This window comes from Sinocyclocheilus grahami, unplaced genomic scaffold (assembly GCF_001515645.1).
Source record: "Sinocyclocheilus grahami isolate Dianchi unplaced genomic scaffold, SAMN03320097.WGS_v1.1 scaffold268.1, whole genome shotgun sequence".
In the NCBI taxonomy this organism is placed as follows: Eukaryota; Metazoa; Chordata; class Actinopteri; order Cypriniformes; family Cyprinidae; genus Sinocyclocheilus; species Sinocyclocheilus grahami.
This window is the reverse complement of record NW_015505447.1, coordinates 762,191-773,606: the sequence shown is the minus strand read 5'-3', so window position 1 is coordinate 773,606 and position 11,416 is coordinate 762,191. Positions and strand designations below refer to the sequence as shown.

General features: G+C 37.1%; 1 protein-coding gene across 6 annotated transcripts in view; it reads right to left on the bottom strand.

The window, feature by feature from the left end:
* LOC107599509 (histone-lysine N-methyltransferase ASH1L-like) overlaps window positions 1–11,416 on the bottom strand; it is a 54,633-nt gene that overhangs the window by 8,507 nt on the left and 34,710 nt on the right. For 5 of the 6 annotated variants that reach the window (XM_016291118.1, XM_016291122.1, XM_016291121.1 and 2 more), the window contains 10 exons: window positions 10,544–10,690; window positions 6,673–6,781; window positions 6,168–6,260; window positions 5,881–5,949; window positions 5,705–5,775; window positions 5,300–5,466; window positions 5,034–5,186; window positions 4,516–4,570; window positions 4,134–4,266; window positions 3,336–3,605 (listed from right to left, as the gene is read on the bottom strand). In XM_016291118.1, the coding sequence (XP_016146604.1) occupies window positions 3,336–3,605; window positions 4,134–4,266; window positions 4,516–4,570; window positions 5,034–5,186; window positions 5,300–5,466; window positions 5,705–5,775; window positions 5,881–5,949; window positions 6,168–6,260; window positions 6,673–6,781; window positions 10,544–10,690 (1,267 nt within the window). Of the gene's footprint in view, window positions 1–3,335; window positions 3,606–4,133; window positions 4,267–4,515; window positions 4,571–5,033; window positions 5,187–5,299; window positions 5,467–5,704; window positions 5,776–5,880; window positions 5,950–6,098; window positions 6,261–6,672; window positions 6,782–10,543; window positions 10,691–11,416 lie in introns of all 6 variants that reach the window. The other variant, XM_016291120.1, reaches the window with a different exon arrangement.

The following is an 11,416-nucleotide window of genomic DNA, read 5'->3' as shown; positions in this document are numbered from 1 at the left end:
TGAAATTATTTGGTAGTCTGAGGTGGAATGGGGATTCGGGAAAGGGGGGCAGACCCTTTTTCTTTTATAGGTTTAAAGGGGGGCGCGACCAAAAAAGTTTGAGAACCACTGGTCTAAAGTTAACAGACAGTGTTTAAAAAGTGCACGTGTTTACATATGTTTATTACAAAGTAGTGTGGTAAAGCAACAGATTTGTTTTTATATTTCGGCAATCTACTTTAGTTTGTGTGATTTGTTACTGACTTTCATATTAATGTTTACACCAGGTTCATTTAAACATAATTATTAGGTTGGAAGTTCAACAAATCAGTCAATGAACTATGATTGTAGTTGTTAAATAAAAATGACATTCATATCAATTCATGCATCACCTAATTTCATCGTAACATATAGGCCTGGCCTACAGAAAAGAACATTTATGTTTAATCTATCTAATAGTGTGTTGGTCATACTATACAATGATTTATAGTTTGTCTTTGTTGAATAATACAGAACATAAAGAGCTTTAAAAAAATAATTGCATATTAAATCGCAATCGCAATATTGGTAAAAGAAAATCGCAATTTGATTCTTTTCCAAAATCGTTCAGCCCTAGTTGCTATGTAGGTAAAAAGCTGTTGGTTCTTGCCAGGGTGTTGCTAAGGTGTTCCGAATGGTATGTAGCAGTGGCGTGCGGTGGTGTTTTAAAATGAGGAAGCAGTTATATATACTGTGTATATATACAGTGGTGTGAAAAAGTTTTTGCCCCTTTCCTGTTTTTTTTTAATTGTTTGCATATTTGTCACACTTAAAAGATTCATATCATCAAACACATTTTTATATTACACAAAGATAACCTGAGTAAATACAAACTGCAGTTTTGAAATTATGATTTCATTTATTAAGGGAAAAAAGCTGTCCAAACCTGCCTGGCACTACGTGAAAAAGTAATTGCCCCCTAAATCTAATAACTGGTTGTGCCTCCCTTTGCAGCAACAACTGCAATCAAGCGTTTGCGATAAATGGCAATGAGTCTTTCACAGGAATTTTGGCCCACTCTTCTTTGCAGAATTGTTTTCATTCAGCCACATTGGAGGGTTTTTGAGCATGAATGGACTGTTTAAGGTCAAGCCACAGCATCTCAATCAGATTTAAATCTGGACTTTGACTTGGCCACTCCAAAACCTTAATTTAGTTTTTCTTGAGCCATTCAGAGCTGGACTTGCTGGTGTGTTTGGGATCATTGTCCTGCTACATAACCCAAGTGCGCTTGAGCTTGAGGTCACAAACTGATGGCCGGACATTCTCCTTCAGGATTTTCTGATAGAGAGCAGAATTCATGGTTCCATCAGTTATGGCAAATCACCCAGGTCCTGAAGCTGCAAAGCAGACTCAGACAATCACACTACCACCACCATGTTTGACTCATGGTATGATGTTCTTTTTATGAAATGCTGTGTTGGTTTTACGCCAGATGTAACGGGACACACACCTTCCAAAAAGTTCAACTTTTGTCTCATCAGTCATATGTCACATATACTGTATATTTAGGCTGTACATAAGGATTGCAATATATCTCAAATAGCCTAGCTTCACTGTGAAAATACTGTGAAAAGTACTTTCAGTAATGCAACAATAAATCTTTATAACCATTTAACACCAAATTAAAGGCAATATAACGGATACTGTTATTGAAAACACTTAGAAAACATTTATAATAAATGTGAACTCCAAAATATATCCCCAGTCGATGTGAAATAACATATTTCAAATTCTTAAAATGCATTAAAAAAGAAAAAGACATTTCTGTACAAGAAGCAAATGTTCAGTTATTAAGAGCGCAGATGATGTATTAGACAAGTGAACGATTCATTTGACCTCACACCTGTTAATGACTCCTTTTGAAGAGTTTTTGGTATGCATACCAAAGTTATTATAATAACAGCACAGTTCTTGGAATTGTACTAAATATGTCTGCTTTGTGCATCCCACCTTACTGTGGTTTTGGATTGTTTCCAAAGGGGGCAAAAACCTTTTCACGGCACTGTATATATATATATATATATATATATATATATATATATAATTAATGTCCTTGTTTCACTTAATGTTTACACTAAGTGCAAATAGATATAGATTCTATTTACACCTAGCAGGATTTTCTGCTATTTATACTACATATTGCAGATAGTGGCAATTATCTGCACCTCAGTATTGTAGTACATTATAAAACAATATGCAATAATAACAACAACAACGACGTGATATCTGATTTGAAAAAGTAGAAAAAAAAAAGTTCGGCAAAATGCGATTCGAACCCCGGTCGATCGCGTCAAAAACGACTTCGACACAACTTTACCATCTGCGCCACTGGAGCTGTTATTAGACGATAGTCTTTTGTAATGCTTTGTAATCACACATTGATTAGTGTAAATAGCCTCTGCCAACAAGGCGGGCTATTTGCACTTTTTTATTTGTGAACTGAACACACTGAACTGTGAAGCTGTTCTTTTTAATAGTCAACTTATTTTCGGGTCATCGTCATAAAAGCCCTGTAAACTTTGTCACAGGCACGAAGATACATCTTTCATTTCATCAAGCTGAATGCTCACTAACAACTGGCACAGTCATCACGTTTTCAAGTCATTTCATGTTTCATTTTGATGTGACAAAGCAGTGATATCTAAGCAGGAGAGTTGTTTACTTACTTTATAAATAGTCAATAATGCCATCATTTTCTTCATTTGGCCGAGAGCTCGCACGAAAACAAGAGGCGGGATTTATCACACAAACCAATCACATCCAATCATAACCAATCATATTCAATTATAGCGTGACGGAGGCATTGCCTCCTCTCACATGACTTTCCCCCATTCAACTCAATGAGCCTCCAGAAAAGTCACAGCACGCTTTAGAGTCTCTAGAAAGTCTAATGGACCGAAGGGAGGCAAGCCTCCGCTCTAACTTTACCTGCGGGTGTCGCTGTTGGACAGTGCTACTTTATAAAAACGAGTGACTTTTAGACATTTAATGTCATATGTAGTCATATTTGCATTGTTTTATTTTTGTAATATTGATTATTTTCTCATCCACTTTTGAGAAGAAGAAACACTGCCTCCCTTGCCTCCTCGGAGGAAACGCCCCTGGTATGTAGGATGTGTCAATGCAGTTGGTATGGTGTTCTAGATGGTTGCTTTTTGTAACAAAATACTATTTCCAAGCCTCTTTAATATTCAGGTCTCTAGATATGAAATCTGATCACTTCTTGCCAATTGTACAGTCTACCAGGTGAAAACAGCTCTCCTCAACAGGGAGATTAGGGATTCAAATCCATAATCTTACTCATGAGCACATACCATGCACTTCTCACACTGGATCATGAGCCCCTCATCCTTGTACATGCCACAGATGCAGCGAATCACATCATCGTCTTTGTCATGGCTGCCTCCTCCGTCATGGTGATGGTGGGCGTGGTCTCTCTCCAGCGAATCAGAGCTGTCGGCCTCACTGGCCGTCTCGCCCACAATTTCATCAATCTGGACAGCAGCCTCATGACGCGCACCGTAGTACGCCTTCCTCAGCCGGCACACATCACGACCTACAGCAGACTTACGCCCATAATATTTCTGTTGAGAATAAGGAAATGTACAAGAGAGATTAAGGAAACCAATACAAAATAAGCCAGAGAAGATTCTTTGAAGTGTTTTCTACATGTCTAATTTAGAAAAGTCATTTCGGACTTGTAATTATTGTTTGCAGCATTTGGTAGATGTGGGTTTGCCTATATTATGTTGCAACACATTTATTGTGTTTGTATATTTAGTTTTATATATATTTTCTTTGTTCGAAATAAAATAAAAATTTAATAAAATTAATTAATTGTAGAAAAAAATAAAAAATCTTTGTCTTTATTCTATACTATTTTTTATTTTAAGTTTTGTTAATTTTTATTTTGACACCTTTTCTTTTAATGAGGACAAAATTACAGAGTGCACCATTTTTCCAAATCAATTATTAATTTGTATTTATTACATTAACTACAATTATTTTATTATAATTATTTTCATTATCATTACCTATAATGATATCATAATGATTTACATTATAGCCTGCTATAATCATATTTGTGAGTAATGAGTGTAAGTGACACTAACCTCAGCATTGCGAAACACTTTGAGCATGTCTGCATCAAATGCCTCGACAGTTTTGTAGTGTCCAGTGAGGATCTGCTTCTCTATGGTACTGAGATCTAGCGGATCGGTGACCTTCTCATAGTACTGTACATTCCTGTGGACACATATGGACATAGCACAAAAAAGCAAGTATTGCTGTAAAAGATGAAGACACCACAGTGACCATAAAACACAACTTAGACTGTTCTCACTGCAGTTATTAATACGTCAGAATGTTATAACAGCCATATTTGCAGGTCTCTAACAACAAAGCCTCTGTAGACCCTTTAACTGCACCAAATACTCAAAAAGCACATATTTATATAGGAAATAATCTGTACTAAGAACATAATATTGTTCTCACCTCTTCCTCGAAGGCAAGTTAAGCAGAGGAGCAGCGAGAGTCTGACCAGATGAATCTTCAAAGAACAAGAAAGCAACTGATTATGTGAGAATGCAGGTCATAAGCAATGTGTTTATGTGAAAGTAAGTCTCATGACACTGAGGCAATAAAACTAAATTTCATTAAGATTAAATTGAAAGTAGAATCAACGTTCAAGATTAAATCAAAATCAAAGCCTTTTGCAGAATCGCATACCTCACTAATTGAATTTTGCATAACTAAATCATTTAAAATGAGATTTCCATCAGAACAAATAACTAATGAGTGTCAACACTTGATAAGTTCACAAACTACAAATGCATGTCAAACTCAATGTCTACACCATGATTATGACCTTTGCTTCTTGCTGAGCAATCATAATGAAAATGATTATGCAGCCCTTAAAGAGACTGCCAACAATACAATCAATAGCAAAAACTGCAGGTTTTTATGGGTGTGAGTATGATGGTGTTTGTGTGAACAAATTAGCATCTGTTTACCCTTGTAGCTTGTGATCATGTCACAAATCTCCTTGAAGATGTGTGCCAGGCGTGCAGTGCGTGTAACTTCCATGTTCTCCTCAGCTGCCGCAAGTCTGCGTGTGCGCACAGAGCGTGACGTCTGCAGCGCTGAGAACTGAGTCAGAAATACATCTGGGGAAAAAAGCAGCACAATGCTAATCATGCAACATTGACCTGAAGACTCTAAGCAGAAGACTCTATAACTTGAGATCAAGTTGATAACTTTTGTGCACGTCCACACACACCTGACTTGATGTTGCCGTCATCACGGATGACTCCTCCCCAGCGGGTGTAAGGAGAAAGACCACTGTTGTCCCTCTCTCGTTCTCCCTCTCGCTTCAGAAGTTCCTGTTTCTCCCGCATCTTCTCCCAATTCCGCAGCAGGAACACTTGATGTTTCAGCACAAAGTTTCTAAATTAAACAAGAAATCAGTGGAGGATGTCTGAGTATGAGAGATTAGTCTATTATATTAGAGGTCATTTTCATTTAAAGTCACACCGTTTAATTAAATGTGCCAAATGTAAACTGAAATTATGACTGTTTTTGGTACAAAAACATCCTTGACTTTTAATTGGACTTGCAAAGCATGTAAAATATGACCCTTTAAATCCAGCGCCCAGAAAATAAAAAGTGTGTGATGGCATCCTACCTCTCTCTGTTTGACATAGGCTTCATTAAAAGGTGCTGGTAAAACTTGCTGCTGTCACTGGATTCTTCCTCCTTAAAGGTCAAATAGAAACAAAAATGGTTTTGCATTAGGAAAATGTTGTACTAGTAGCTACTGAAGCCAATAGTAGTGTATCATTATTGAATGAACTGTCATACCCGTTTCTTCAGTGAGTGTTTGGACTTGCGTTTCTCTTTCAGTCTCCCCAGCCTCCGGGCTCCGCCCCCCTTTCCAGGCAGCCCATTGATTCGCTGGCTCTTGCCGCCAATGATGCCACGGCAACCCTCTGAGCCACACTTGCAGGCTTGCTGCATAGCAACAAGAGCAGAGAAGTAGCCAATAGTAGTGCATCATTATTGAATGTACTGTGTCATACCCGTTTCTTCAGTGAGTGTTTGGACTTGCGTTTCTCTTTCAGTCTCCCCAGCCTCCGGGCTCCGCCCCCTGATCCACCCCCTTTCCCAGGCAGCCCATTGATTCGCTGGCTCTTGCCGCCAATGATGCCACGGCAACCCTCTGAGCCACACTTGCAGGCTTGCTGCATAGCAACAAGAGCAGAGAAACATCATTTGGCAAGAGAAAAATGTTAAACATCTACTAGAGGTTCAAATCTATCAACAAACACAAATGAAAAATCTGATGCTTAAATGTAAAAAAAAAAAAAAAAAGTAAATAGAAATGTAATAATATTTAATATAACATAATAAATAAATAAAAATAAACGCTCACAAAAATAAAATTTTCTGAGTCCCATCCCTTTTAGATTCTGTGGCTGAAATTATTAAGTGGCTATGAGTGATTGAATCAACACCACCGATCCGGATGAATGAAGTACAAGCATCCGCTACAAAACACATCTGCATATATACACACTGTGCATGTGTATGTACATGCTTCAGACAGGCACGTTCCAGACATGCAGGATACGGGTGACCACAACTCTTCCATACCTGTTCTTCTGTGTTGAAGGAGTGGAAGTTGTAGTCATATGTCAGTTCTGTTCCGCTGTTGATGTCTTTCAAAGCAAACAGACCAATACGGTACACTCCATTCACCGACCTGAGAGAAAGACAGACTCAAGCTCAAGCTTAGTTTCAAAAGCAATAATACAGATTGTCGCGGCTCTTATAATCTGATTGTACAAGCCATGTTCAAATCACCGTGCAGTCACGTGCACAGAAATTAAAAAGCTTTTATTTTATTATTTACAATAATAATATACTTACAATATTAATATTTTTATTTATACTTTACAATTCAAAAGAAACGGTCATTAAGTTTTTTTAAACCAGTAATGCTGTGAAATATTATTCAAATTTAAAATAACTGTTTTCTATGTAAGCAATAAGGTACGAGGCTGTGCTGTATCATGAATAAATCAACCCCCTTCAGCCGTGATTTATTCACGATACAGCACGGCCTCGAGTACCTTATTGCTTATATAAAAAAGGTTACCACACAATAAAAAAAAATATTAAAACCAAAAATGTATGTATTGAAATGTTACTTTTTTTTTTAAAGCAAGTTCGTTAAATGCTGTCCTTCCGCTAAAAAATTGTTCCTGACAGCAACAGTAAACGGCAAGAGAATGTTCCGAACATGCCTCATCTAACGGAGCTTAAATAAAAACAGAGAATAGGAGCTCTTATCCGCAGTGTCTTTTTTTTTAACACCATATGATATTTTCTCACACACATACATCTGCTTATCTCTCAGCATGAGGAAATGTCTGTTTTCAGTCTTTTAGTTTTAAAACAGACCGATTTGCGGCACAGCGCGAGTTTGCAAGCGTCATTACAGTGTAAACTGATGGACATACAGAATCATACCTGAAACAGAAAACGAATAAATTCAGTAATATTCCTTCTTCACTTCGGAAACTGTAGGGCTTCCACACAGACGTGTACACACATCAACATTAGGGATGGGGAGTCGACTCCAAAAGAGTCGATTCCTCAATTCTGAATAGCCCTAGAGTCGGAGTTGACTCCAGCACTGGAATCGACTCTCGGTGTCGACTCTGAAATCGCTGATGTCTTCACTGATTCTCAAATCCCTATATAGTGCATGGCAGTTGAGTGCTGTATATCAGCAAAGAGTGAACGAAATTAAGCGAGCATCTGTTTGCAGTGCAGTCCGTGTGCAGTTCGTATATGCGGTGCAGAGGCAGCACGGGCTCAGTGTGCTTTATTTAGTGTGCTCAGTGCGCTATGATCCGCGGCTGTTTACCACCGTTATTTTTATTTCAAATTCGAATGTTGTTACTATTTTTTTTCTCTCTCAGCATAGTGATTATCTTTTCACACGGTATCTTTCATAGACATTCATGTTTAAGCGCAATATTATTAAATGCATTTTACTTCTGTACTGATTTATATATTAAGTTTATATATTAAGATGCTCAAGCAAGTGGCAAACAGGTAGTAGGCATCACAATTTTAAATTAAAACTTACCATTGACAGAAACAGCCGTCTCGTGCCTTTTCTTTTGCATTTAAAAGTAACCCTGTTGGTCATAAAAAGAACTTTGGTTTTCTAACCCCACGAGTGCCATCGGTTACCATGTTTATCTAAAAGTTAAGGTACTTTTCCTTGCTTTACCCCTATAGCTAAAACTACTTCAATTAGCCTATATGCATTTATGTATCAATGTACAGTTTTAATGTGAGCAACGCCCTGTCACTTTAATTCAGTGTGTGCAGCACAGCAAAAATTGACTCGGTGCGGAAACGATCGCTGCAATGCTGCATACGCACCGCTCGGAACGCATCGAGTGAATTGTTCAACATGGGAACGTAAAAAATACACACTGCAAACGGAGTATGTGTGAAACGGGTGTGGAATAGTACATTTAGTTTGTAATTATACATGCTTCTGTGACAGCTTTGTATAATTGAAGTTTTGTTATGCAATGTTAGCCTATGTTTAATGCAGTCAATAGCCTATAGGCTACATTTGGTTTTCCATATAGGCTATTCAATCATTAAACTAAGCTTAAATGATTAAAAATTGACACACAATAAACAAATCAGTACGTGTAGGCCTACATTCTAATGTATTTTTGTATTTAGGCCTATTGTATTTATTTTTTAATATCAATGCTGTTTAAGACAATATGCGTTTAGCGCCATCCCCTGACCATTATAATGTGAAGAATTCATTAAAGAATATATTATTTTTTATTTAATTCTGAGAGAATATTCCACCACGGTTGTTTTTTGTGACTTTACCCTCAGTGAAATTAAGTGTCGGCAACAGCAAACAACGGTGATTTAAAGGTAATGTCACCGCTAAATTGGACTAATTTGGACAGTCACGCTAAATGGAGTCGATTCCATCGACTCTTATGGTAGGAGTCGAGAGTCGGAGTCGACTCCGGAAAAACCTGGAACCGAACACCCCTAATCAACATATCTCCGTGTGAGAAGCCTTTATTAGATGGGGGAAGGGCGGGGTCTCAAAGTTAAAGATGAAAGATGCAACATAACGCCAAGCAGGGGTCATTCATACTTCATTAAATAAATAAAGTTAATTCTGCCGAAATACATAATACACGAAACAATTTTAATGCTAGATTATTGATTATGTTACTAAGGTTGGTTGCTAAGGGTGTTGCTCAGTGATACACAGAACGTTGGGTGAAGCGGTCATAGCTGTGCTGTATCGTGACTAAAACACAGCTGCTGACCAATCAGAATCGAGGAATAGAACTAACCGTTTTATAATTGAATATATTTTATTATACAATTTACACCTATGGTGAAAAAGCTGAATTTTCAGCAGCCATTACTTCAGTGTGACATGATACTACAGAAATCATTCTAATATGCTGATTTACTGCTCAAGAAACATTTCTTATTGTTATTAATGTTGAAAACAGTTGTGCTGCTTACTATTTCTGTGGAACAGTGATCAATTTTTTTTCAGGACTCTTTAATAACAGCATTTATTTGAAATATAATTTTTGCATCAATGTAAACATTTTACTGTCACTTTTGATCAATTTACTGAATAAAACAATTTTTCCAAACCAAAAAAATCTTACTGACCCCAAACTGTTGAACAGTAGTGTAACTACGGTAGAAGTCTTGTCTGTCTTACTGCTTTAATATATTGTAGCTGCATTGCGTATGAATGTTGAACCTTGAAAGCAAATTAACTCAAGAAACATCAAACATTCTGGGCTTGATACTGAACAACTAGGCTGAGTTGTACATTATGCAATAAGGTAGAATGAGGCCATTTTGGCACAGATGTGGGTGTGTGTGCGCTCTAACAACTAACCACTGGGCAGCACAGCTGTGTCCCCCACCCTAAAACACAAGCTACAGATAATCGCTCTTCTGTGACTAGATGGATGATCTGCCACCGTCCAGCCTACAAGCACTGTTTTTAGTGTGTGCATGAAAGAGAAAAACGTAGACAGAGCAAGAGATGGGAGGAGATTACATTTTTCTGTGGACTGTGTGTGAACACCAACACTCAACGTGTGTAATTCTGTCACGGTACCAAGCAGATGTTGGTCACTGACCTGGATCTTGAGTTCACATTGCTAATATATAATCTTTTAGATTCTGACTAATTAAACTAATTTATGAAACAAGTTTCAACAGCAGTGACCTCTTCCTCTTTAATTTGGTCAACATGCCCAAGGCTTGCTCATAATTCAGCAATTTCTAAAGGATAAAGTCATTGCTCTCTCACTACTTGTGGTTGTCCACGTCCCCAATGACTCATCTTTAAAAATGACCTTTCTGTTTCAGATAATCAGAAGCTGATGGAATTTTTTTTACCGTACTTCTTCAGTGACTCATCACTCACCATTTCTGCATTTCACAGTTGGGCTCGCAGCTGTGGTTGATAAAGCGAGCCTCGTTGCCCATGTGGTAGCTGTCGATGAACATGCCGCTGTCCAGATTCAGACAGTAGTGGCCACTGTTGGAGAAGTACTGCTCCATCATGCGACTCCTAAATACAAAACAGACTTGCTGAAAGTATAATATTCTTAAAAAAAATATATTTTTTTTAAACATCCATGTTCACATCATTATTTGGTGCCTTAATATTATTGCGTATACAGGGATCAACGCTAAGGATTTTTTCTACTGGGCCGGTCGGGCCAGTGGTTCAAATTTTTACTTGCCCTGCCAACATTTTCACTGGCTCTGCCACAAAAAATAAAATAGTTGCTGTCATCATTGTTTTTGAGCTGTTATCTTGTATTCTAATAAATAAGGTTATATGACACCAATATTTTAGTTACCAATTAAATTTTACAATTCTCTATTTCAATTTCGATACCACAGCAAAAATCACTAGCCAAAAATAAACATAAATATAAAGTTTAAACATTATTAAAGACAAGTGACAGCCAGTAAATAAGAACAAATGAACAAATTACAAGTAATAGCACAATTAAATATAGGCAATTATCAATTATTATAGCACAAAAATAGAAATTAAATGCTTTAGGTTTTTATGTTTGTAGATGTTCAGGTACAGAAATTGAAAAAAAAACACATATAAAATACCATTTGCATATTCTTCATTCTGTGTTGCACTTTGATTTTTCATAGCTATTTGAAATGAGAGCCAACCACTGCATTTTAATCATGAATTGAAAAAAAAGTGCAATGTTTGATTTATATTAGACTGTATAATTTCAAAATCTGAAGCAAAAACAGAATAACCTGA